The following is a 27,557-nucleotide window of genomic DNA, read 5'->3' as shown; positions in this document are numbered from 1 at the left end:
TTCCCCTTCCCTTCCCGTTCCCCTTCCTCCGCGCCTCGTGGCTGGCCCCGGCCCCGGCCCCTTTTGTTCCCCTCCCCGCCCGCCGCAAGGACGCCGGCACCGCCGCTCGCCCGCCCCCGCCTGGGCGCCTCGGGTGGCTTCCGCCTGCCCGCAGGCTTCTCTCTCTCGCTCTGTCTCTCTCTCTGTCTCTCCCCGTGGTGCTTTGTGGCCCTGCCGCGCGGCAGGCCCGGTTCGTTCAGCCCCGCGTGGGCCCGTGTCGCCGTAGCGGCCTTTCTGGCGAAACGTGCTGCAGTTCGGCAGCGTTAGCCGTGTGTCGTTTGGCGTGAAAGTCCTGAGCCGGGCTCGTTTTGTGTCCGAAAAGCGAGCGGAACTCTCCACAAAGTGCTGGACTTCGAAGCGTTATTGGAAACCAGACAATCATTTATCTTTGCAAAGGCTTTCAAGATCACCAACTCCAAATATCAAAACTTTATAGTTGTTATTATTATTTTTTTTTTTATTTCAGCATAATGTTCAGAAAAAACAGTAAGTATAGTGTAACGCTCAGAACGTATTTCCAAAAGTGTTGAATATTAAGCACATTACAATTCACGGTAGAGCCTTTTACTAGAGATCAGATTTGCTTTGCACCTTTGCATTTCTCCCCCACATGGACAGAGGAAAGAGGTGGTGGTATTAACTATGAACACGGGAATAGTCATCTTTCTTCCAGGAGAATTCTCATATTTCACTTCACAAATGTCTAGCCTATAATAGTTTTCTTGCCCTCCGGAATTTTGCATTCAGTTTTCCCAGTTCAGGTAACTACACTCCTTATGGCTCTTCCTTTCATCATTCCACAGGAATTATACTAATATATGTGAGAGTTTTACCAGCATTCCTAAACCAGCGTAGTTTTGAAGCTGTTGGTAGATGGTAGTTGATTGAAGAAAAGACGCAATTACCTTGATGTAAAAATAAATGAATAAAGCTTTATCCTGAAATAATTAGTTGGTGGAAATGGCTTAGTTAGGGAATATACATGAGCAGAATGACTTCTTCATTTATCTAACGTGTTTTTTCCTCTTACCTGAATTACTTCCAATGTTCTGTTGGCAGTGCTCCTGTAGAGTACCATTAATGTACAACCTCGAAGTGGTGGGTTTTTAAAACATTCAGAGATGCAACTGTATCACTTTGAAAGTACATATTCTTGTCTAGACCTGGGGGCTGCATGAACTAGGACGCAACTCTGTAGCTCACAGTGTAACTTTTCAGTGTTTTTCACTTTATTTCCCATCCTGTCACACCATGGAACTGGCATAAAGACAAGACGGGAGGATTGGAAGGGTAGAACAGCTGGGATCTCTTTTGTCAGTTGTGGTGTCATTAATGTACTTGGGGTTTGAGTATTAGGTGCAATGTATTAGGTAACTCGCTGTAAATTAGGGATAAAGGGGAATGAATATGAACGGATTTGCTATAATGCTCTCCTGTTTTTTTCTGTTACTTTTTCCACATCAAGATAAAGGCATTTGGGGCATGTGTTTTATAGGAAGTGCATATTAACGTCTTTCTGTTCCAGTATGTAACTACTTTGGGTTTTTTACTTGCAGAGTCAACTGTTCATTTTATTTCAAAATTGGAGCTTGTCGTCATGGAGACAGATGTTCTCGGTTGCACAACAAACCAACATTTAGCCAGGTTTGTTTTCCTTTTGTTTTTCTTTTCTTTCTTTTTTTTTTCTTTGTGGAAGTATATTCTTACTTTAAAACATAGATTCTCAGATACAAGTGAATAATTACAGAGCTCCAGATTTAACTAGTTCACTTTTGGCCCCAGTTTATACGGGGTTTTGCTTTTTTGGGGGTATTCCATTTACTTCTCCCAGCATTTCTAATTATCTCCTGTCACCCTTAATGGCTGCAGGAAGCGATGCTGTTGTAAGCTTGCCTGTAGTAGAGACCAACCAGTGCTAACTTTCAGGTGAGTGTGCCTTCTCAGTGATGTTTAGGCACTTAAACCGTCCCAGATTTTTTTTCATTATCACAAACAGTGGCAGCACGTTCCGCCCATCTCAGAGGTGTGAACTTAAGTCTTTTATGCATATAAGAGAAAAAAAAAAAAAAAAGATAATAAAAGTGACTTTTCTGTCATTACCTTTGCTCTCTGACCAGGCTCTTAAATTTCAAGAGTAACTTACACGCTTCCTTTGAAAGTCAAAGTATTGTTTCTTGAAAGTAACTTGCCTGGTTGCTGAGGGTATACACATCGGTTAACTTGACAGATTTACTTTTTGGCTATCTAAATATTACTGGAGATGAGACCTATGACTGCACATCTACTTAAAAAATGGTGCAGTGGATGATAGGGATGCTATTATTATTATGAGCTCTACAGTTTTCAGAAAACTTACCCAGAGAGCTGTATTCTTTGCTGTTTTCTATCACTGCTGACTGTCAAGGTATGCAGGTAAATAGATTTCTTTGGGAGTGCTTTGTATTAGTAGTAGCACTTGTAGATGTTGTTGAATTGTAAGTAGTTTTACCTGTAAGGGTAAAGTTAGTGGGGTCCCCTGGGCTGGTGTTGGTTTGGGGAGCGTGAGGGAGGCAAGTAACATCTACCAGACTGGAGCTTAGAGCGATGGCGCTCATCGAGTTAAACCTCGTAAACGTGTAAGTGGGCTGGGAGGGCTCTGGGTGGGCTGTCTGGGCTGCTGCTCTGTGGGTGCCGCTGCTGTTACTTCATCCACAAAAACAGTTTTTCCACTTAAGGGAACTCTCTAATTTTTAATGTAAATAATGTTTACGAGAACATTGACCATTTTCCAAACTGCTCCGTGCTACTGACATACATGGGCACCATGCTGAAATGGGATAGGATAGAGGCTTGAATTTAAATCATTAGCTGCTAGAAAATACTTAGAACTAGACAGCTTCCACAGTGGTTGTTCTAATGTTAAAAGAAAAGCTACGTCTTTGCACCCAGCTTTTTGTAAGAAACAACAGTTTCCACTGTCCCTGCTGTCTTTAGTCTTGCTGTAGAAACTGCAGGTAGAAATGCCACCTGAAGTGGGTCGTCAGGACGTGTTGGAATCGCTACAGCATTGTGCTTGGCTGCCTTGCTGTATTGTAACATCTGTAACGTACCTGGCAGCCGTCTAGGATCCATTACAGAAATCTTTATTTGTATGCCGACTGGTAATCAGCTGTGATAGAAAACAGAAGAACGAGTGTGTTACTAATGGGAAGTTACTGCCAACGCATTTTTATCTTCCCTTGCTATTGCTGGTGCAGCCGTTGTTGAAGGGCTGTGTTAGGAAAGGTCACGCAATCCAGAGTGATCAAATTACCACCAATCAGCAGAAACACTGTAACTATATGCATGCTTCTGGCTCTCTCCAATTGTAGGCTAAAACGTAGTTATTTTAAACCTGGGCCGTGAAAGCACAAAGCTTCGGTTGGTATGACCATACCCATGATAAAAACAAGCGTGTGTGATTTAAATGTGATATTACAGATTCTGTACGTGTTAAGTGGGCAGCGTATGTAGGTATGACATTGCTGGTCCTTATGATTTCTTTAAGCTCTGAGTTCTTAATGTGACTACTAATATTAATGTGTAAGCTAAAATTATTTGGGGACTGCGATTCATACTAACTGACGTTGAGCTTGTATTTAAGTAATCAAATTTCAATTTTTGAGCTGCTTACAGTGATATGGACATTTGGATTTTTTTTGTAATATTAGTTTACTAACTTAAACATGGTTTGTTTTTTCAGACAACTTGATTTTAAGAAGAACGGTACAAATGTAAGGTTTCAAGTCTGCCTGGGCTAATTCTTCAAGTAAAAAGCAGAAGGGCTAAAAGGATATTGTCCTTATTTGAAGGATCGGAAACATGTGAACCTATGATGCTATTATATTATTTAAACAGAAATTCCACCAAGAAATTCCTGATACACAAAACAAGACGTAGCTCATGCCTAAAAAGCCTTGTTGTCTGGTGTAACATTTTAGACTCTGTGGCATTATGTATTGTATGCTGTGCACATAACACTATCTTTTTTTTCCCCTAGACTTACAGTAATGAATCCGGTCTTGAAAATACGATAAAGCTAGGCATATCCGTAATACCACGTAGCTTGATGTTCTAGGTTACTGTGCCTCACAACTCCCATTTTGAGGATAGCTGTTGAGACAAACGCAGCTCTTTCTTGGTGGTTAATTAAAACTGTTTTCATAATATGATGGTCTGGATGCAATTTTGGAAGATACTCTGCAAATTCAAAAGGAAGCCTTAAGAATAAAATAATACTTTTAGATGTTTGCAAACAAGTTGTCTCTTTGCAATTGTCTATTATATGCACAGCAGCCAGTAGAATTCCCCTTTTTATTTTTTTTCCCCGCAGACCATCTTGATTCAAAACATCTATCGTAACCCCCAAAACAGTGCACAGACGGCTGACGGCTCACACTGTAAGTCCCACAGTTGGAGAAATTTTTTTAAAGAATGGTGTTAAAGAGCCCACTCCTAATTATGAGAAAATAATGTTGGCTTCTGAGCTGCTGACATAAAGCTGTTGCAAACAGGACAAGTGATGGAACTCTTCTTGCGCATAAATCAAGAACTTGTCAAATGTGTGCAATTCAGAATGCAGAACACGATTTCACAAATTGGACCTGGTGCGATTTCTCTTTTGCACTGCAAAGAAAAATGTTTGCTTACTAACACTGCATTCTCTTTAAAGGGTTAAACTGCAGGCATTTCTCAAATTCTTGATCTAACCAAAAAAAAAAAAAATTAAAAAAAAAAAATAGGCATATTGGTGATGCACGGTAAGTTTCCCAAAACTTTGGGTTTTCTTTCATCTTAATTTTTTTAGGAAAATGGAGATTTCATGTTATGCTCTGATATTGTATTACTTCTGTTCCTGGGGCTTTGCTACCGTAAAACCATTCAGGAAGACTAAATTCAAGCAAATAATTATGACTGTAGTTCGAATACTGTGTTTGGTTGATACCTGTTACATATCTGCCTGAAGTCACGCAAACCCCTCCGTAGTAATATTGGTCAGTAAAATAACTTAAAAAGAATACAATACTGGAGTATCATGAGATCTCTATTACTTTACAGTGTTAGGCTGATTCAGAAAGGTCACCAGATAAGTGAAAGTTCTCCTTCTTGGGAGAGAATAACCACCTCTCTTTCAGCACAGACTCGGCTAGAGCGACCCTAAAGGAAACCAGTTTCTTGTTAAAATTATTTTCTATAATATAAAGTTGTTGCGTTTTGTATTTCAGACCATTGCCCTCTTGAACATTTACCGTAACCCTCAAAACTCTTCCCAGTCTGCTGACGGTTTGCGCTGTAAGTTCATACAAGTTCCTTCACTGGTTCCCTGGGCTTGATTGTCAGAGCTCAGTGTCGACTTAAGCTGGTCTACCATATTAGTTTAACAGATCAAACTGACCACATTTCATTAAAAATGTGTCCAAAAAAAAAAAAAAAGACCCAAACTTTTTTGTCCCACTCACCTTCTTCCCTACTCTGAAATCTATGAGGGGAATCTGAATACCATCTATTAAATCGAAAAGCATTGAAATTGTATTTCCCCTGTAAAGCAGTCTCGATGCGCTGCTTCTGTTCCCCCCTCCTTTCTCCCTGCCAGTTGCTTGCATCCTAGGAATGCTTTTCTGTATGTTTTATGCTATCCGTTCGGTTCCACTGACTAAAAGAGCAGGACAATGACACGTTGACTTCATCCAGAACAAATTTCCTGCTCTGTAACTGTTAAGAGAACTTGATTTTGAAACTCTTCAGACTGCATGCAGAAATTTGTCCTAGGTTAATGCAGCTTTCATGTAGAGTCTACTTTGGAAGAATACGCTTTGACTGACAAACGCTTCCCTTTTGGCAGCTGTCCTTTTGGATAGGTGCATGGTTAAAAATTCCCTCCATGCTTTGAAAATTCAAATTCCAGAACCAAGTTGCATATTTACTTAGGAAAATATATCTTTAAAAGTACTTCAGAGGAGGGGAAGCCATTTGGGTATGGTCATGAACTAATTTAATGACACCTCATGAGGTAGGAATGGACAAAAGAGGAAACACCTACTCTAAGACTGGCAGAAGTTAAATGAACAAGATTGTTTATCTTCAGTTACTTATCTATCATTGTGATTGAATCATCATATTAAAATAAAATTAAATTTTAAAAGTTCTAGTATCAAAAAGGATCGGTGTTATATTTTAACTAATATTTCTTGTTGAAATGAATATTGAATGTGTGGTAATAAAGCTTTGTTTGGCTATTCCTTTTTTGACTGTTGGATTATAGACTACTTCAGATTAGTTACCAGCATTTAATTAGACATGCTTTGTGAAATCAGCCACTACCTTAAAAGTCAACAGTGTGTCTTCTGCTTCTAAAAGTAATAATAGCCTGATAAAGTAACTTGTGCTTGTTTTATGTGACACAGTCAAGCTAGATGTGTAATGAGCTGTGTAAGTTTGTCTAGATGCCTAAACAGTTATATTGGTTTGTAGACCCTCTTGTTGTAGCTGCTTAGTAGTCAATGCTGGTTCGGTAAACTAAAAATACCCAGTTGGGTATTTCCACTGTCCCTAAATTCTCCATGCGCTGGTAACTAATTTGTACAGTTACAGCAGTTTGGGCTGTGGAGCTGTTTCGAATGTACAGCTGCAAGAGTCCTGACTTGAACAGATTCTCTAGTCTTCTAAATACTGGTATCCAACTGAGTGGGCAGTTATTTAACAGAGCCTAACTATACCTTGTGTGGTAGAGCTGGAGCTCTATTATCAGTAGGTTTGCTGAAACTCCCAGCTCCCTGTCTTTTTTTTCCAATTTTTTGTCCCTACTTAAGTACTGCATGTATTTTAAATGAATAACTTGGGTAGCTGTTTAATGCGTTGTTTGTTGTTGCTTAACTGTCTTCCTTTCTATTGCCATCATAGAGGATTAACCTTAGTTTTGAACAGCAGTAGTTTTTTCTGAGTATATTACTTAGTAATTGGGCTTCTCAAGGTTCAGATACCGGTGGCCCTGGGATACGAACGTTTGTAAAGCCTGTGCATATGTATGCTTCCCACTTAAAAGGACCTTCATGTAGTCATTAACTGTTGCTTATGATCTCTTAATTTGACAGTGGAATCAATCTCCTGACAAGCTTCTAGCACTTGTCCATTTGGTAAAAATTAATTATTCCCTGTGTGGCTCTCGGAGCCCTATCTGATATCTTAAAAAGAAGTCAATGAATAAATCCTTAGATATGAGTAAGCTGTTACAAGTGGTGTTGGCACCACCTTGAGAGTATAGTTAAGTATTAACTGTCAAGAAGTACTGGTTTAATGTTTGGTATTTCCTTAAATTGCTGTATAACCGTGACAAAGTGGTGGGGAAGAAGAAAGCTCTGAAAAGCAAACATGTTTCAAATCCAGAAACATTGTTAGCCTGAACTACATGACAAGCCTCCTGTAGCCTTCTTCAGGAGGCAGCTGGGTGGAAGGAAAAATAATTGCAGTTCCAGAGTGTGGCTGGTTACTATTAGTGACTTTGAAGAAAAAATGTCATGTTCTTCCAAGTCGTACTGTTAGCCAAAAATGCCTGAGCTCAAAGCATCTGTTTTTTCATAGCAGCCCGAACTGAATAAACTTTGCTTTGTTGGCTCAGTTTCTTTCACATTCTGTGAACTAAAACAGCAGTGTTTGTAATTTAAAGGCTAGAATATTTTTCTAGCATAAAATGCAGGGTTCATTTTAAAACTCCTCCGCTTGATCTTAATAAACCACTTAGCTGCTGAAGAGCTAATACATTAAGCTGTACACAGCTTAATTTACCATAAAATGCTGTAGACTGACAGAAATAAAGGAAACTCTTTTTTTATTTCTTAATCCTCTGAAAAATCAGCCAAACTGACGTTGTTTCTTATAGCAGCAGGCAAGCAGCACTCATTTGTGAAGTCCAGCTTGGAGCATGAAAATAATCTAACCTGACTATATGGCTGGCTTACCTTGCACTAAATTACTTCTTTTGCAGGACTATAGAAAAACTAAGTGATGCTCAAACAAACAAACAAAAATAAAAAAAAAAAAAATTGCTTTGTATCACAAAGCATTGTGGTACCCTTCTTTGTGACCACTGAGGAAACTCATTTTAATAACTCTTCTGAGCAAATTCTTTAGAAGTAAATAAATAAGATAAAGGAATTCTGGGCTGTGTTACATTGTGAACTCCCAAATTCTGGTGTATATGTGCTGGAGATGGAGAGGTGGGCTTGTTAAAGTGAAATTCTGCATATAGGAAGCGAAACACTAAATTGTGATCATACTTAGAAATGCACAGATATGACAAAGCACTTGCCTTCTGTTTAGGTAAAACTGTTGGTAGATAGTGGGATTGTACATCAAATTGAAATGATATTTCAAAGCAATTCCTTTCCCCTTCCTCCCTTGAAATTTGTGGCATACAAGTTTGGTTCTGATTTAAAACTTGTTTTGATTTCATCATGTCAATGTAATGTTTTGACATAATACTTTGGGGGACTTAAAACTGTTCACACGTACTTATTTTTTTAATATTCCTATTAGTTAGCAAAATGCTATATGGTGTCCTTTATGCTCCAGACGGCATCTCTAGATTATGTTCTGTAGTATAATCAGAATCTCTTCTTCCTTCATTATAGACCCTAATCGGTATGACTCTTGATTTTTACAGGTGCAGTGAGCGATGTTGAGATGCAGGAACATTATGATGAATTCTTTGAGGTATGTGAATAAAGCAGTGTTCCAAATGTATCAAAGTATTCTCAAATTTCTAGAAGCAAGTTAGATTCAGTGTATATTACAAGTAAATGGAGTCAGACAAAAAGACTTGTTTCCTTAGGTGTTTGTATAAACTTTAAACTTTTAATACTAAGTATTTGCTGGTATAACCTTCAGTTAGTTTGCCTTTAACTTTACTGCGAGTAGTAGGCTTTGTTTAAAAATCATCAACCTAAGCCATGTAGCATTTGGTTTCTGTAATCCCCTCTCTTCTGTAAATTAAAAAAAAAATGTAATTTTTAGTATAGAAATAAATCTAAGAAATACTGTAACTGTGAGACTTATGTTTAGTGTTTTCAGTGCATGTTCTGTGTTCCCTAAATACCGTATGCTTAATGTTTTCCGTAGCTACTTATTGTATCCTGTTAGCGCTGTGCTTAGAGATGGACACAGAACAGGCCAAGCAAGTACCAATATTAAAATGAGATATGTGAAGACTTTTTTAAGAACAACTTCCTTTTGTACTTAATAAAAGTTAAATGTGTTACTTCTGTATTTTATCTAATGTGTCCCAAAAATTTGATTTTACTTTTTAATTGTTTGGTTTGTGTTTAGGAGGTCTTCACAGAAATGGAAGAAAAATACGGCGAGGTTGAAGAGATGAATGTTTGTGATAACCTTGGAGACCATCTAGTTGGAAACGTATACGTAAAGGTAGGATAAAAAGAAATGTTTATTATGCATTGAATAGTATTTACTGGTGCTTTAATAATGTAATTTTTGTGAAGGTCTTCAGGTTCTAAACTTCTCTCCAACTTCTCAATATAAATTGGAATGTGAAAATAGTAGAATCAACAGTCTCCACTGATGGACTGCTTAGTTTGCCAAGATAAATTGTGGGTCTTTCTTCCCATCATGCTGCTTTTAAAGCGCTTCACTATGAGCAGAGGTTCATTTTCAACAGGTACATTTATTTTTTGACTTCACAATTAAACAAAACCTCTTGTAGCCAGTTTACCTTTGGCAGCAGCTGGCTGGTTTAAGGTCGAAACTGACCTTAAAGCAGGGTAGGATGAGCGAGATTGTTTGAATATTTTTACTGTACGTTCCCTTAACTGGAAAGTATTTTGAGGCCTAAAATTCTTGTCTGTGTAGGTCATCATAATTTAAATGAATGAGAACTTTGGTTCTCATGTTGATTTCTCTTAATTTCTCTTAAATGCTTGAAAAAGTTCTATTACATTTAGCTCATTGGCAATATAGGAAGGTACTCCAAAGCATTCGCTTTTGCTTAAAGTTGTAATAAGAAGACAGTGTTCTTATGTTCTGTAATGCAAGCTGCAAAACTAAAAAGACCAAATAGAACATAACAAAGAACATAATGTTGGTGTTGTGATTAGCTTTCCATTGAGCAGGATTTGAAGCTAAATTTTTTACCTTTGATTTGACTGTCCCAGGAACTCGTAAGTAGCTCGTAGTTTGATTGCTAGCCTTAGGCCACAGGTACCGCAAAACTGATTTGACAGGAGTCTTTAATCTACTGCTGTTGCTTCTCTTGTTGCTTCTCTATAACTTGAGTAAATGTGTTAATTTTGCCTTTAGTTTCGCCGTGAAGAAGATGCAGAAAAGGCTGTGATTGACCTGAACAATCGCTGGTTTAATGGACAGCCCATTCATGCTGAGCTTTCACCTGTGACCGACTTCAGAGAGGCCTGTTGCCGTCAATATGAAATGGGGTAAAAAGTGACTTCCTGTTGGCCTACCTTGAAATGCCTGCACAGACCAGGTGGTTGCTTGGGTGTGGGTTTTATGTGTAGCTTAGGGTAGGGGAAAAAAAAAAAGGCTTCAGGTAACATTATATCAATGTCCTTCTGTTACCAGGAGGATCTGCAGGCAGCATTTTGATGTTTGCCATCTTCTGCATTTTGATCTAGGAGCTAGTCAGTTTCAGTAAATGATCATGGTGATTTACTGTTCTTTATATAAGAGGTGATTAACTTTTAAATGGCTGGAGGTCTACTAGGTAGGGTTTAGGGCAAACTGATTTAGCTGAAAATTCTCAGCTCTACACCATCTTTGAATTCTGTTTCAGGGAGTGTACACGAGGAGGTTTCTGCAACTTCATGCATTTGAAGCCCATTTCTCGAGAGTTGAGACGCGAGTTGTATGGGCGTCGTCGTAAAAAGTGAGTTTGCTTTTAAACACAATTAAAATAGATAAACTATAGATCAGTTGCTGAACATTTTGGAGACAAACCTTTAAACTTAAATCCTCTCTTGCTTTTTCTGGCTTATACCAGTCAAGGGCATCAAGTGACCAACTTAGAACAAAGGAATGAGTCTGTAAAACAACTGAAGTTATGGTTCTGTCGGGCATATCTGTGGATGAATTCAGGACCTGGTGTGTTTTTACTATTTCTCCTAGTCTGATTTAAGAGTTAATGCCTGGCTTTTCTAGCCAATATTTGTTTCTGAGTAACAGGAGGTTAATATTAATACTACCTTACATATTCATTAAGGAACCATGTAGAAAAGCTTATACCACTGCTGTTACTGTGACATCCTTTTTATGGATGGCTCGCTTTGAGCTGGATTGAAACTCCTTATTTTTAGGAATGTGTCGTTTAGGCTAAGCAAAGAAAATTCTTGGGTTTGCTTTTAGGTAGAGCACAACTTTGCCTTTGAATCACAGAGGGATTATGAAAATGTTTTTTCATATGAATGTCTCTAATTGGTAGTATCTTAGAATCTGTGAGGACAAATTTAACTTTGGAAATTCAGATTAAATTGCTTAGGCACATGTATTCGTGCCTAAATATTTTCCTGAAATATCACAATATAATACTGATTTAAGTATAAATATAAGCTCTTAGGGTGCTTGAATGATTTGTGTGGGGAAAAAAAAAGACAAAATATGGTCATCTTAACATTTTGGTCACTCTTAAGAATCTGAATCTAGGTTTCTCTGACTTAGTAAGGCATTAGTACATCAGTCTTTTATTGCAAGAAAGATCAGACTTGCATGTTTGGCTTTGGAATATGATTGTTTTACCTGTAGCCCAATTTCAATCTGTGGTAAAACAAATACAATACTTGAGTCCTCCATACAGTTTGGACTTTATTGGCCCTGTTTAAATTCTTTGTGAAGCTGAATGTGTCACATGCTATCAGTAAAAGTTTGATATTAAAAAAAAAAAGTTCTTGCATCAGTTGGGCTTTGCAGGTAGATTGTATAGAATAAAATGGCCTGAAAACAATGCTACACAGAACGACACGCATCAAAGTTTCAAGTGGAAACAGGAAGCGTATACTGGAACTTCTGAAAAATAGGTTAATTTATTAATTTTAAAGCTCAGTGATACACAAGAGTTTTGTGTGCGTGTCCATGTCAGAGTAAAGTTTGTCCCCATTTATACTCCCATCCCAAAACAGCTTGGTTTGGAACAATACTCTGTAAACCTAGACTTGGAGCATTTGTTTCCATGATCTTTTTAGCTCTACAGCTATTGAAAACTGTAGTGTTTACTTGTTTTTTCTGTTACAGAAAACATATAAATCCATCAGAGTAGCTGTACTAGCAGTACATTCTGTCTGTGTGGTTTTAGCTTTCTTCCTGAGTTTAATTCATCAACCCTAGAGGCAGAGAAGATTATCTGCAAACATTGATGGCTTCTGGAAGTGGAAGGGGAAAACAAACAGAAGAGAACTTAATGTTGAACTGCTAGTTAATGCAGTTGATTTAATAGAACTGGACTTGTAAACAGCTGTAGGCTTATCCTGTGTGTAGTTAAGAGCTATTCATATCTGCAAAAGCAGGTGTCCCCTTTTCTTGCTGCTTCAATTAGCAGCTGCACAAAAGTGCATTTGGTTCCTCTGCATGCCTTAAGTTTTGTACGTGGATTACAATGGGTGACTGGCAGTGAACAGTTGAGTCTTTTCACAGTATGTGTTGCCTCCTCGGTGTTAACATTTGTTCAGTACAGAGGAAATACGTGGTTTCACAGTCTGAGTGCCAATTTACCAGTACTTGTAATCCCCTGTTGTCTTTCTTCTCTGCCATTACTTTCATCCTCAAATGTTCCACTGCATCGCACTGCAAGTGAGTGACTGAACATGGTGAAACAATAAAATGTTCAAACTTTCTTTGAAGGCATAGATCCAGGTCGAGGTCCCGTGAACGTCGGTCTAGATCCAGAGATCGTGGTCGTGGAGGTGGTGGTGGTGGAGGAGGAGGACGCGAACGCGACAGGAGGCGGTCAAGAGATCGTGAAAGATCCGGTCGATTCTGAGCCATGCCATTTTTACTGTATGTCTGCTAGAAAGTGTTGTAGTTTGACCAAACAAGTTCATAATGAGATTTTTTTTAAAGATGGGCTTCTGAATAAAAATTTGTAGTGATACAGTATTCTTTGTGTAACTTGTTTCTTGTGGGGGGAGTCTTTTTAACTGTCATTCCTCTATCTTGACAAATACCTGGATTAATACTATGCCTGAGGGAAAGGTGGTAAATGTATTGGAGGAGCGCCAGTTTTTTGGTTTTTTATTTTTATTTTTTATTTGGGTATGATTTGAACTGTTGATGAAAATGTGTGTGTATATAATATAAAATATTATATACATAGTAAAAATAATATACTGCTTAAGAAACAGTTACATAAGTTTCCCTTTTCTGCTATGCTGTCTGCTTATTTAGGTTAGTTTAGGCACATTTAAAAGGAAGGCTGTGCGAAGTGCATTTATTTACCAAGTAGATATGCTTAGTTACAAAAATGTATGTTTGTTTGTTACCAGAAGTCTGTGCTCTGTCTATCAATGTGACTGTGGCATTTACAATAAATCCAGTTTCTTGGTGTAAAATCTAAAGCCTATTTTCTAAGCGCTCTGGAGTAGTTGAGTTGCTACTCCTGGCAGTGACAGAGTTGATAGTTCAGGGTTTTTTTTTTTTATGATTCTTGACTAAATTCCTTGTCTTGGCTAGAAAGTTACCTAGTGCAGCGTGTGTTGGGGGGAAAAAACAACAAAAAATGTTTTTATCGCAGTGATTCCTAACAGGCCAAGTGTGTTTCTTTCTTAAAAACTCATGTTCCATGCAACAGGATACATAGGAGCTATTGAAGGAAATAAAAGGTCCTAAATACGAGGACCAAATTGCTTAACAGACTGATTTTTTTTCATTCTATGTTCTCCTAGCTGTTGTTTAACAAAAAGCATTTCACTAGCCTTCGAAATGATAGCAAACTATCATGCTAGTGGAAAATATTTTTTTTCTAGCTTTATTTTTCATGAGGTCTGAAGTGTGATAAAAAGATAATGGACAGATGGCAGTTTCCTCAGAAAAAAGAAAAAAAAAGACTTCTTCCATTGAATTGCACAATAGCTATATATCATAGGCTGTGTATCCCTTAAGGAGTTAAAGCTGTAATTGAAATGTTGCTGAAACATCTCTAGAGACTGTTTGTACAATGGCTGACTTGCAGTTTAAATTCATTCATGTCTGCTTTTGTTCAGTTTGCGACATTGCATGAAAATTTGGTCATATTTCTGCAAGATACACTTCACATACATGAAACTACCTAATACAGCATAGTTTTCCAATGTGAGAGAATTTACTAGTGCTTCTTTAACTCTCAGTCTAATAACTTGCTAAGTGATAGATCTTGATTACTAAAAAAAGAAAAAAAGAAATATAAAGGATATGGAAGTGTCAAAAGCAGCGTCTCTGTCACCAAAATAAGTGCAAAACCATTTTGCTCACAGAAACTTGGAGTTGGCAAACCAAATGATAATGAAAAGTGGGCTTGTCTAAATATATATATATATATATATATATATATATTTTACCTCTTGGAACTACATTCTTGCACCAATTCCATTTGAATTTATTTTCTTTGTACTGGATGGTTTAACCAAACAGATTGTGGAATTTATTCTGCCAGTAACTTTTTAAAAGAAATTCATCTCTACATGAAGGTTGCTTCACTGTTTACATTCTGTTGCAGATACGTAAATCAAATTATCATTTCTTTTTCACTGAAAGAAATTGAACAGTGCCTAGAATAGATGGCTGAACTGAAACCTGTGGTATTTTTGCTAGGTATTAGGAATTGAACGTTTCTAACGCAGTTCTTGTTTGCAGGATATTAATCCAATTCCATTTCTTCTTCAGTGAGATTTAGAATTATTAGTGAGCTAATTTAAATCTCAAGCTCAAAGAGGTGAGAAGAGCCAATGTTTTTTTTAACACGGTATCTAATATAATGTCATTCCTATTTACAGATGCTCAAGATCTTTTTTATATGGATTGTCAACAAAAACTAATGTGCTCTATAAACAAGTTAATTTAAATGTGTCCTTATAATAGCTTTCATCTGTTTATCTAAACACTGCTAAATAGCAGGTGCTTTTTTTGTGTGAACAAATAGCAGAAAACCAATTTCTAACCCCCCTTTACTTTTTTTTTTTTAATTAAGAAAGCAGTCTGAAATTCCACCCAATGCTTCCTTTTATGGTCTGATTGCTACCCAAAAATTCACCACATAACTGGAATATGTCATAAAGAGCACTGAAAGCAAGAAAGCAATGGATTTAATTGAATACTTGGGGGGGGGGGGGGGATACAACTTGTACATTGATTGATTGTTACCTGATAGCCTGGCTAGTGCCAGCATTCAGCACATAAACCAAGCTCGTGGGAAAGCTTCAGTTAGTACACAGCCTTACAGGTGAACCTACCAGTAAAATTCATCAAATTTCAAACTTTAAACTGCACAAATTTGGTTAACTAAATGTGGTAGTCCAAACTGGATTGGTTTGCCAATACAAAGGTAGGAAATCATCCCACTTCCTTACTCTGTTGTTGACCCCGTTGTCTTAGAGTAAGATTTCCCCTCTGCCCAAAAGGTACCTATGTCATACGGATAATTCATTGTTGGCTCTTCTGTTAAACAGTGGATCTTAATTTATGGAATTTCTTTACCTCAAATAAGTGACAGCATACAGTATTTTCTGAAGTCTGAGTCAATTAGGTTGAAACTGTTAATCCCAAATGGCTTCCTCTTATTTGTATTTGGCTCTTATTCTGTGAAAATGCTGCTTGTCCATGAATATGATGTATGTTGAGACTGTAAAACCAAATGGAGAAAATTTGTTCAAAATAAAGCCTTTTTTATAAGAATCTGACAAAAATTATCCCTTTCCTTTAGATGGGATGCTGCTCTTTAAATGACTGATGAGGACAGACTACAAGTTTCAAATCCTCAGCGGCTGGCTTGAGCTACTTTTTCAAGTGATTCTTTGACTTGTTTTTTAGGGCTGGTGGAATATGTCTTTAATTCAAAACAAAAATAACCATATATACTTGATGAAGTATCAAAAGAGTACAACTTGGAGTTGGTGGGTTGTTTTTTTATTATTTGTTTGGGGTCTTGTGCTTTGTTTTGCTTGTTTTTTAATTGGTAAGGGCTATGGTTGAGTAATCCTGTAAATTTCTATTGTGGTGGTCTACAGAGATCAAGAATGCTCATTTTTGACAGAAAACATGTTTACCTGAGAAAATTAATAACAGAGAGGACATAGTTTGTTAAAGATGATTTTTCCTGATGTTGCATGGCTCAGGCTGCAAAACTTTGGCAATGGACAACAATGATTAACACCCGCTGTCTTACTTTTACAATTGCAGCTTAAACTGAATATGCCATCATTAACATACTAGAACTGAAACTGCTTTCATAGCAGATGGGGGAATGTTAATCACTTGGTTCTCCAAGCACTGGTAATTGCCAGTGGTTGTGGTATTTATGACTGGTCTGAAAAAATGTCCTGTTTTGGAAAAGTCAGATTCGAAAATAGGAGCCAAGTTGGTGTGCACTCACTTCAGCTGGTAAGGAAGTAATACCTAGTAGGTAAAGCTGTCACAGAAGAGAATATTTATAGCTGTGCTAATTTACTATTCAGTGCAAGGACGAAGCAGAGCTGTATTACTATAGTGCATAACTTTACCTTGCAATGCGTGAATTTCCATTTAAAAAAAAAAAAATTGCAGCCAACTATCTGTAGAACTATCAGCGCATCTCAATCCTGAATTGACACGTGATGCTTTCTAAAACTTTGTACGAGTATTTCTGAATTCATTCAATTAGCCAATTTTATTTGTCATACTTATTTACAAATGTCTCCAGTTTTTTTGTTTGCAATTTTTGATTTGTTAAATCCACATGTATGAGGAAACAGCACGTGTCCTGAACTATGTGGATGATTCTTCCTTGTCAGCAATGCGCTCATCAGTCATAAATATCTAATCTCCTGGTAATGCATGTCATGTTTAATTTCTTGTAAAATTGTAACCTCCAGTAAGAAGAGCCAATAGTGACTACTATCTTCACCCGTTGTTGCAGCAGCAGCAGCAACAGAACCATTTCAGAAGGTTCCTCTTTGTCCTCCATCTTCCTGCTGGAAGTTACTGCCAAAAAGGTGTCAATTCAATTGCTCTGTTTCAACTGTAAAATTAGATTTATGAGAATGGGTTGAATGGTGAGAGCTAACAAACCAGGTATGCCAACAAACGCTCTGGTAGCCAGTGTCTTTGTTTCAACATACACAAAGTGGGAAAGGGAAATGCGGTGCTTCTCTCTGTCAGCTGAGGCACAAATGACTACATAGTGCTCCAGTTCCAGTGATCATCGGGTTCAGCACTTCTCTTGTAGCTGTGGTTTTGGTGTTTGCTTTCTAACTCCATTATTTTGACAGGACCAAAGACAAGTTACATGCATTCGTACATCAGCAGAGCAGAAAGGTGATAACTCCTGGTGAAACGGCAGGCAGCAACTTCTCAGGTGAGCTGGAGCCCTGTGAAAGAGTTTGCGTGAGTACGATTGCCCCTTTGATCCAAGTACCTCAAAAATACTTAGAGCTCTGACAGCTGTCCCCACTGGCAAGTGAACTTAATGGTTCAGGTATTCCTTTGGGACAAACTCCATCAGTTTTGAAGAAGGCATGCAGAGTGCTATTTTCCTGAGCACCATCAGTGTGCTGGAGGTCACTGACTTGCTTCTAGCTGTCACAGTTTCCAAAGCTGCTCGTTTAGTTAGGTCTGAAGAAAAAAAAAAAGTTCCTGCTCTGGTTTTAGTGGCTACAAGGCAAACTGGGAGAAAGGCAGCACACAGCAGTCAAGCCAGTATTCCTGCCCCTCAGTTTTTTTACAGAAAACCGTGTAGTCTGCCAGGTTTAGGCCTGCTGTGCTTTTGCCAGCGCCTGACTTACTTCAAATGTTGCCACCTATGCAGCTGAATTTTGGCTGTATTTCAGACCATTCATTCTCCCTTTCTTCTTGGAGCTGTCTGGGATTCCAGCCAGGAGAAAGGAGGGAGGCAGCTTCTGCCACTGCAGCCTGGTGCACCAGCATGCCTCTTGGGCCTGAGGGCTGCAGGAAGAGCCAGGGAGCTCTCCCTTTCCTGCCCACCTGTCTCCCCTTGAGAGCTAATGCCATTTTTGTTAAAAGAAAGTTGATAGAGCTGCACAGATCAGAACAGTCCTGGATCTTCCATCACTTTCTCTTCCTCCTTTCTCTTTAGTGAACATGGAACTTGTGTTGGTGGAGGGGAAAAAAAAAATCTGTAGCTGCAGGAGGAAGAAATTTGATAGAGGGAGCACAAATGGAAAGTGAGCAGACAGCCTTACTGACTTTAAGATTGCAGTAATTGTTGCTGGGCTGGGGATGGGCAAGGGAAATTCCAAAATCTAAGACAGGCCAAAATCTAACCAAGTAGTAGCCTCATTAACGTCTGGACTGGCCTTTTTGTTCTGGAGGGGTTTGACTCATGATTTTTGATCCTTTCATGTGACCATGGTAACCACAACAAAGAGACATTTAATTGCCCTTCTTGCTTACCTTCCATGGAGACGAGCTTTTGGTCTTTAGCTGTTTGTAAGTCTCAAACACACACATGGTGGCAACTTTAACACTTTTCGGAAAGGCCATCTTCAACAAAGGGCATAGATCTGTAGGTGAAGGGAAAGTGATGGTTGATGTCCTACGTTTAGGACTAGGAGATGACTTGAGCAAGGTTTCTGACAGTCTTCCATTCTACCCAAGCTATGTTTTTGAAGTCTGGATGGGTGACTTGTCAGATGGGTGAAAAACTGACTGTATCATTGGGCTTAGAGGGTCGTAACCTCCCCAGAGGCTCGTTACAAGTGTAGTGCCATAGGTGTCTGTCTGTCCTAGTAATTGTCCCATTGTAACACTTTGTTTATCAGTGACTTAGAGAAGAAAATGAGTGTGCCCTCACCAGGTTTGTGGATGACACCAAACCATGGTGGTGTGCCTGGCGCAGTAAAGGGCAAGGCAGTCCTCCACAGGCACCTGGATGGGGTGGAGGGGATGGGCCTGCAGAAACCTGAAAATTGAATGAGGACAGACTCCAAGTCCTGCCCTGGGGTGGAGCAAGCCCCTGACAGGTCACAAGCTGGGGAGTGCCTGGCTGAGGAATGGATGTGCAGGAAAGGCCCTCAGAGTGGCAGAGGGCAACAAGCTGGACGTGAGGCCACAGCACGCCCCAGCAGCGCATAGGTCCAACTGCATCCTCAGCATTATGACCAGGGGCAGCCAGCTGACTGAGGGAAGTGACTACTCCCCTCTGCTCAGCACTTGTTAGGTCACGTGTAGATACTGCATACTGTTTTGGGCCCCCGATGTGGAAAAGTCATCAGTAAATTGGAGTTATTGGGGGGATGCTCTGAGACACTCAGGGGCTGGAGCGGTGGCCCTGTGGGGTTGCCCAGCCAAGGGAAGGGGTGACTGGGGAACCTAGCAGCTGCCTCCTTATGCCTGCAGGCAGTAGAGAAGCCATGATCTTTACTGAGGTCATCAACTGAAAGGGGAGGTTCCACCTGGGCGCTGGGAAAACATTTTCCCTGTGAGGACAGCCAGGCACTGGACTGACTGCAGGCCCTGTCCTTGGAGCCTTTCAAGACCCAACTGCTCAACGCTCAAGTAACCTGGGTTGATCTCTGGACTGACTGTGCTTTGGGCAGTAGGCTGGACTGAAGACCTCCTCAGGTCCTTTCCAACCTGAGTAATTTTGTCGTTCTGATGGCCAGACTAAATCCTCATTGCTGCAACTTTGACCTTCTCCACTTTCCTTCTGTTCTGAAGGAACTTGAAAAGTGGTTTATCCCTTTCCTTATTGCCCTTTACCTAATTGGAGACAGTTCTGCCCCTCTTCAGTTTTCTGTTCTTCAGTGTTTCCTCTTGAGTCATGTTTCCCTCTACAACTTGTTGTGCACTACACACCATGTCCCACATTGGCCCTATCTTTTCTGAAATTCAGCACACCAGATTGGACATGGTACCTCAATTAAGCGCACCAGTGCTGGGTGCCATGTGTCCTGCAGACTATATTCCTGTTTGTATAACCCTGTATGATGTTTGCTTTTTGCACAACAGTGGGGCATTGTTGACTTGCATTGAGTTTGCATGACACTATAATCATACATTCCATTCTACACAATTGCTGTCCAGATAGTGGTTGCTCCAGAAGCTCATTGCTCCTGCCTAGCTGTAAAATTTTGCATGTGTCCTTATTGGCTAACGTCCTATTTTACTTTGCCACCTCATTTCTCCAGGCTGTCAAAGACTGTTCTGAACTGTGATTGTCCTCCAAATTGTTTGCAGTCTCTCCCACTCAGTTAAAATAAAATCTGGAGTGGCTCCTCTTTGGCTGCTTTTTCCTCCCTCTATATAAAAATATTTCCTTGAGCTCATGCGATTGCCTCGTGCACTCCCTTTCCAAAGAGGTTTTGGGTACCACCAGTGCACATTGGTTCTTTGGATCACTTCATTACTCGCTCACAAAAAGAACTTCTCTACCCGATCTTCCTCCATTAGGGATTCTACCACAACAGCATTTGCCCTTCGGTCATTGATTGCAGATGTCCAACAAGCATCTTTCTCCTCATACCATCACTGGTATGAGAAACAAGAATCTTTGCCATTTCTAAGCAAGTTGTTTAATATTTTGGTCAGCACCACATCACTGCTTTGCAGATCAAACAATTTTTATTATACACCAACCCTTTCAGCAACTCCTTTTTCCTTAGGTGAGAAGTATTGGCAGATGCTCCTGAATCTCAGGAAATGGTTTAAGGGGCTCCACTTATGACACTGGTAGCGAATTGCTGGTTTATGGGAGTTATTCACAAGGCTGGTTTGAAGATTAATCTAAGTGCCCCACTGATTGTGCTCGGTCGTACTGGTCTAATTAGGATGCAGTAGGGTCAGAAAAGCTTTGTATATTCATTTCCAGCCACCGTGACTGATTTTAACGATACTAATAGCAACGGCAAGACAGAACTCCCATTTTCTGTAAATATTGCAAGCTTACCTTCACCTGGCTGCTGCCACAGTGAAGGAGATCAGCTGTTGAGTACAGAGCGGTGGTGCCATTACAGATGGCGCTCTTGTTAGCATCACACCTTACGTTCAGATAGTTTCCAATGTACCTAGTGCTGTCACTCGGTCTTACAAGTCTTCTCCAAGGTATCTGTTTCGCAGTTTGAAGGATCTGGCAAACCCATCTGTACTGTCACTTTCCTATCTCAACGCCCATCTGCCTGAACTTGCAGTGGCTGCTACCAGGCTGGCACTTCTTCAGACAGAAGAGCTGACTCAGTGCCTCTTTTCTCTTTCCTTCCTGAAAGGCAGAAAGAGAAAAGGTGTGGCTTATCCCTCCTTGGGCTCGGTGGATACGCCTTCAGTTTTCCAAGATTTGCACCCATTTTCTGGAAGTTGTAACCGTGTTTCAGACCCGAGGAATCATTCTGTAATTTAGCAGCATCAAATACAAGCCAGGGTCTGCTCCCACGTGCTTTTCCAATTGGCGCTTTCCCAGCGGTGCTAATGGTCACCTGTGCAAACCAAACTTCACATGCATATTTCAGACGTAACTAGCTAGGCAAACTGCAGTTTAAAGTAAATAATCGCCCTGTTTGACAGCTGTATTTTCAAGTAAGTCTTTCTTTAGGAAAATGAGGATAACAACGTAGGATTTGATGTAGGTTTTACATTTATTTTGGTCCGGGTGGAGGCAGGGGAAGAGGCAATGCATTTATTCTTCAATGTGGGGTTTTTTTTTGAGCTGAGTTTGCATTTTTAGTGTATGTGGCATAACAGCTGCCTCAATGTTGCTTTTATTTACGGCTGATACACCTTTCTCTTGATTTGTTCTGCGTTGATCAGTGGTTTTCCTGATTTTTCTTTTTTTTTTTGCGTGGGGGTTTGTTTGTCGGGGGGCTTGTTTGTTTTCCGTAATTCTCGCCCCACGTTCCACTCACGCTCCATTTCCTTACCCGGGAGGCCTCTCCGTAACCCCAAGGCTGCCCGTTCAGCTTCAGGCCGGCCCCATCCCGCCTCACACTCCTCTTTTTACCACTGCCCGAACCACCCTGCCCCTTACCCTTTATTTTTATACAGCGCCCCATACCCCGCAGCACGCCTGTTTGCACACCATCTGCACGCACAGGCGTAGAGCTATTTCCTTCGATCACAAGGACCACGTGCGACACACGGGGATGAATCACGCAGAAAGACAAATCCCCTCTAATTACATTTCTCTTTATTGATATTTTTACACCGATCCCACAAGCGCCCCGCGCCCCCTCCCCTCCCCCCCCCCCCCGCCCTGTCTTCGCGCCGCCGCGGGGCCGGCCGACATCTTGCGGCGGGCAGCCCCCCGCCGCCCGCCCATTGGCTGCCCGCCTCCCGCCGACGCCCCCCCCTCGGCCAATCGCCGCGCGCCGTGCCGCCCCCTCCCTCGCCGGGTGGGCGTGGCCTCGGGGGCGGTGGGGGGGGGTCCGGGGCTCTTCTTAACCCCGCGCTCCCGCCGCCATCCGCGCTCCCGCCATCCGCGCTCCCGCCGCCGCCATCCGCGCTCCCGCCGCGCCCGGTAAGGGGGCGCCCCTTGCATCATCCGCGGGTGGCTGGGGGGAGGGGGAGCTGCCGGGTGCCGCGCTGTGCTGTTTTAAGCCTTTTAAAACTCATTTATTTATTTAAAATTCGTTTTTATTTTTTTCGATTAAATTTTCATCCTTTTTTTTTTTTTGGGGGGGGGGCCAGTTGGTGGTTTGGGGGCCGCCCCGGAAAAAAAAAAAAAAAAAAGGGGGAGGTTTTTGGTGTCGGGGAAGCCTGCGGGTAGAGGAGGGGGCTGGTGGGGATGCTCCCGGCAGCCTCGGCTGCCAGGAGGAGGAGGAGGAGGGAGGCTGGGATCAACCCTTCTTCAAGGGCTCAGTTCCTCCTCCCCTCGCCCCCCACGCCTCCCCTGGGCTCCCCGAGGGTTTCCCAATGCAGCCCCCCCATCCCCTCCCCGTTTTCTGGGGAAAGCCTGGGTTTGGCTGAGAGCCCCTTCGAGAGCAGTGCCCGTAATGCTGGTTGTAGGACCAGCCCTCGCTCGGCAGGTGGGGGGTTCCTCGCCTCTCTCCTGCATATCCTCCTAATCCCGAAGCCTTTGGCCGTGGAGGTTGGGAAGCGTGTTGGCCCCGATCCGGTAAGCCACCCCAGCGCGTGTTTACCCATCAAACAAGCCCGTCTGATAAGCCGCGACGTGAGCTCCGTGTTCTGGTAAGCTCGTGCTGCAGAAAGTGGGCAAAACTCATGGTTTGGAGACGGGCAAAACCTGGGTGTTTTGTGCCAGAGGTGCAGCCTCTGCAGCCAATACCTGCTCAGGACCTGGTGTTTCTTGGGATCGCTGTTAACAAAGTAAGGCTCAGGTGCTGTGTAAGGGGGAGCATCTGAGGACGTCATCCTTCCCAAGGCTGGTCGGCAGCTCTTTGGTGTCCCATCACAGCCCTCTGACTGCTTTCTGGAAGCCAGAGCAGCACTTTCAAAATCTGCCTTTGGTGGCAGGGGTTGCAGGGGCACGTGTCCAGGAGCACAGCTCAGGTACATCATTAATCTGGCGCTGGCAGCGTTAGCAGGCTGCAGGGAGGTTTGGACGGGCTGGCCCCTGACTATTGGCGGGTGCCTGCTGTCCGCCTGTGAGATGCGTAGGAGCGAGGCAGATAGGGGGATGCCTGCCAAGAGCTCTGCCGGTGGAGCCAGAGTGGGTGGCACCTGGTCTTTCCCACAAAACATGTCTTGGCCCAGGCAGCGGGGATCAGCTTTTCTCTGCCAATCTTTATCAGAGGTCCTGTGCTAACAAAAGATACGATGCCTCGAGGAGGACACGTAATCCTAGGAAGGGAAGCTGTGACTGCCCCATTATGAATCTCGACCAGGTTTTTGAGACCGAGCTCCAGTTTCCTATTGTGCTGGGCAAGCTGACTAATTTCCGAGGCTCTGCTGCGCTACCTGTGCAGAGGCAGGTGATGTCCCCTGCCTGCACTCTGTGAGCACTGCGCAGGCGGTAGTGGTGGCCCCTCTGTGTGCCCTGGCTGCAGGGAGGAAACTGGAAGCCGGGGAGGAAACAATAAAAGTCTGTGACCGCAGCAGGTAGAAGGGCAGATGAGGCATTCATTCTGCAGCCTTTCCTCTGGAGCTGTTTTGCTCCTTAGGTCTTCTGAATGAAGATTCATGTCTTATCAGGTGAGTCCAGGCAGGCCTGGGGAGAACTGAAAAAACGAGGAAAAGTCAGACAGCACACCATCTTCAGGGCTGCACGCACAGTTTTCCTCCTGTGTGGGGAGGGAAGACGGAACACTTCCATGTTTTCACTGGTGTTAAGCACAGCAGTTGTGGGTGCTGCTCTGCTGTTGAAGTTGTAATGTCTTTGCAGTGTTAGAGATCTGTCAGGGGGCACGAAAAACCTGCATGTTTCATGTCGGGATTCTGTGTATATGGCAGTCCAGCCCTGAAAGGAAGAGTCCTCACGGAGAGGATGCACGATTCCCCTTTGCTTTGCAGAGGAAAGCAAAGAGGTGAGACCTTGGTTCTTGAAGCATCTCTTCTTGGAGCCACGGTACTGTTGATTCATAGCTCAGTTACTGCAGGTCCCTTGGTGTCTCCTGACACAGAATAGATAACTGGCTGCTACTGAGGAAGTATCAAAGTTGGGGGGGTGGGAGAGAAAACAAAAATGACCAAAAAAATGCCAAGAAAGCCCCAAACAAACCAAAAAACATCTGGCTGATTGTCTCCTGAGCCTTTTACAGCTGTGGAGTTTCCAAACAGCTTCCAAAGCTGTGTGTGCACTGCTATATCTGGTAACCCGTGAAGATCCCAAAGCTCTCTGAGACCCCGCGATAGCACAGAGCAAGCAGAACAACTGGTTTTTAGTGGTTTACTCATTCGTGGACCTGCTCAGCGTCAAAGTCTGCCCTTCTCAGGCCACAGCGTAATGGAATCCTGTATCTCATCTCTTGCTGAGCAGTCAGCCCTCAGGGCATCTCCCTGTGATCCTCCTCGTAAACCTGCTTTTTAGACAGCTTAATTTCTGCTTTAGACACGACTCAAGTTAATTATGTTCTCACACACATGATACTCTCTACATGTCTGCATTAGTGCTGATATCACGTACTGTGAACAGCCTTAGAAACTGTAGCTCCGAACTTCTCTGTGGAGCAAGTTCAGCCCAGGTTGTCTGGGGATTCATTTCACTCGCTGGCCTTCAATCCTGTTCTGTAAACTCCTTACTTAGGAGTTGAGAAATAGCTTAGATCTTGGATTCCCCGTGAAGATTTATGCAGAGGTGTGGCCTCGTCCAGGAGGCTTTCTGGATCTCCTATCTCTGCCTGCCTCCCAAGCCTCCTCCAAGGCTCGGGTTTGAATGGCTGTGTGTAAATTGGCTCTGATTTTTCCGCCTCGTGTGCTCTGCAGGTATAATGGTGGAAGTCAGTCAGGCTTTTCTAGTCAGGCCCTGCCCACACCCCCAGCTAGTTACGGGAGTGCTCACCTTTCCAGCAAACCGAGGTTCAGGCTGGCAGAACTTCTCTCCTGAAGACGGGGAAGCCTTCCGGCAGCTCACCTCCCTCAGGCTCTTCCGAGCTGTGCTCAGCTGCTGTTCTCCTGTCCTGTTTCCCCAGCCTGATTCCCAGAAAGACGGCTGAGAAAGGGGTCAGGCAAGTGAAGAATTCACTACTGTCTTTTGTTTTGCTGGTTTCTGTTCATCCCCTTTCCTTCACATCCCTCAGACATGTCCCCACTAGAAAGATGCATGAGCTCCCAGTGTCCTGGTTTGGGCCTGCAGACAGGGTTTTATGTCTTTGGGTGAATTTGGGTGTCCTAGACTGGTCACATCTGCCCCATGTTTTGCTGGGGTTGCATTAGCTAGGCCTGGAAGAGCCAGCTGGATGTTTGGAGTGACTTGTGAGGAAGTTAGGGCTCGTCGGTAGCACTGGAGGAGCTCGAAGCTCTGAGGTCTCCCTGCTGCTTCTGGACACAACCAACCACGCTGGGCTCCTGACCTGTTTCATACATACACCAACAAGCCATTGCTGCTGCTCCTAAGTCTCCACTGAGCTCTGTGGTAGGAATTCCCCTTTATAATTCCCAAGTTTGTCCTGGGATTTTGTCCTTCAGAATCTGAGGTACCAGGCTGACCGTAGCAGGGACTGATTCTCTGCTAGCATGTGGTTAGAATTTGACTTCCTAAATGCATATGTGCATACCTATATACCTCGAGGTGAGTGGGTGTGGGGTTATTTGCAGTCACGCCTAATAAAGCATTTTGAACGGATTTGTTAAACAGGAGCTTGTGTTCATTCCAATGAATGATGCGCTTAAGATTGGTATTCGGTGACAGGAATTTTGCTGGCAGTGCTTATGGTTATTTTTTTGCTCTCTAGCCTCATTTTTGTTCCAAGTTCTAGCCCCATGATTGAAGCTTTGATGAAGGATCAAAGTCTTGCCGTTCCTCTAAAGATGTGTGAGCATCTTGCTTCTTAGCTGAAGGCAATAAATACAGGTTTTCCTTAGCTTCTGCTGTTTCTGGCTCAAGAGGTGATGGATGTTGCTGCTGGTGGATTTTATTTCATTTTATTGCCTTATAACAGAGGAAATGAAATGGCGTTGTCTTGCCCAATTTTGAGGGAGTCCTCCAAAAGTCAGCTTACGAAGGCAGCCAGGTTCAAGTCTTTCCTGCAGGCAGTACAAACAACAAGTACTTACTTCAGACCTTTTGACATTTTTACTGCCACAGATTTTCTCTCCCTTTCTCCACAATTTTGGACCCTCTTGCAGGAAACTGAGGTCGGGTGATTTAAAGCCTGCTTTTCACGCCCCCTGTTTTATAAGAACCTAGAAGCAGAATAAAAATTCCTGCTTCTTTTCTGTAATCCCTTGCTGCTTTCTTCTTGTGTATGGAAATGGTTTGATCCTTTGGCAGCAAGGTATGCTTATTAGGTGAGCTTGGTAAATACTGCCACTGCCATCAGTGTTGAGCCAAGGCAGCCAATGTCTATGTCCAGTATTGCATCAGCTGTCTGAAGGAGCTTGTGGAAGTGGCTTGCAGGAGAACTTGAAACTTCCCCAATACTTTTGCTTTAGGAAAAAAAAAAAAAAAAAAAGTGATATTCTGAACTATGAGCAAGGCACCTTCTAGAAACAGAAGTGAAGGCTGGGTCTTTGTAGCTAGAAGTAAACTGTTCTTTCTGCTAGCAAGGACGGAGGGTGTTAAATTGCATACGTTTATGCTATAGCAGCTCCCTTGGACTGGTGCCTCGCGGTCTAGTCCTCGTCAGGAGTCGAGTACAGGATTCAGCCTGTGTTGGCTCTTCGGCACGTATTAACCCAAATAAAGCAAAATATCATTTTGGTCATGTGGAAGTTTTTACATCCAGAAGGTGAATTATTTCAACACTTTGTCTTGA

At 42.1% G+C, this 27,557-nt stretch overlaps 2 protein-coding genes and 1 long non-coding RNA gene across 13 annotated transcripts in view; 2 read left to right on the top strand and 1 right to left on the bottom strand.

Moving 5' to 3' along the window:
- Positions 1-15,936, top strand: part of U2AF1 (U2 small nuclear RNA auxiliary factor 1) — a 16,509-nt gene extending 573 nt beyond the window's left edge. Inside the window, exons 1-9 of one of the 7 annotated variants that reach the window (XM_035315914.1) lie at positions 1,621-1,683; positions 4,391-4,457; positions 5,283-5,349; positions 8,717-8,766; positions 9,379-9,477; positions 10,366-10,499; positions 10,856-10,948; positions 11,063-11,163; positions 12,913-15,936. In XM_035315914.1, the coding sequence (XP_035171805.1) occupies positions 8,737-8,766; positions 9,379-9,477; positions 10,366-10,499; positions 10,856-10,948; positions 11,063-11,163; positions 12,913-13,157 (702 nt within the window). In that variant the 5' untranslated portion in view covers positions 1,621-1,683; positions 4,391-4,457; positions 5,283-5,349; positions 8,717-8,736 and the 3' untranslated portion in view covers positions 13,158-15,936. Of the gene's footprint in view, positions 1-1,595; positions 1,684-1,908; positions 1,966-4,390; positions 4,458-5,282; positions 5,350-8,716; positions 8,767-9,378; positions 9,478-10,365; positions 10,500-10,855; positions 10,949-11,062; positions 11,164-12,912 lie in introns of those variants that run through there. The other 6 variants (XM_035315910.1, XM_035315911.1, XM_035315916.1 and 3 more) reach the window with 6 other exon arrangements.
- Positions 6,606-27,557, bottom strand: LOC118160861. Its single transcript, XR_004747708.1, has 3 exons — positions 27,546-27,557; positions 21,967-21,970; positions 6,606-6,737 (listed from the first exon to the last, which is right to left on the bottom strand). It is a non-coding gene; the product is annotated as an uncharacterized LOC118160861 (long non-coding RNA).
- The window catches only part of CBS (cystathionine beta-synthase), a 63,178-nt gene continuing 53,054 nt past the window's right edge, over positions 17,434-27,557 (top strand). For 2 of the 5 annotated variants that reach the window (XM_035315898.1, XM_035315895.1), the window contains exon 1: positions 22,639-22,692. The gene's annotated coding sequence lies outside the window, so the exon portion shown is untranslated. Of the gene's footprint in view, positions 17,623-22,635; positions 22,693-27,557 lie in introns of those variants that run through there. The other 3 variants (XM_035315897.1, XM_035315899.1, XM_035315896.1) reach the window with 3 other exon arrangements.

This window comes from Oxyura jamaicensis, chromosome 1, assembly GCF_011077185.1.
Source record: "Oxyura jamaicensis isolate SHBP4307 breed ruddy duck chromosome 1, BPBGC_Ojam_1.0, whole genome shotgun sequence".
Classification (NCBI taxonomy): domain Eukaryota; kingdom Metazoa; phylum Chordata; class Aves; order Anseriformes; family Anatidae; genus Oxyura; species Oxyura jamaicensis.
Note: the sequence above shows the minus strand (reverse complement) of the source record. Positions and strands in the feature narration are given on the sequence as shown.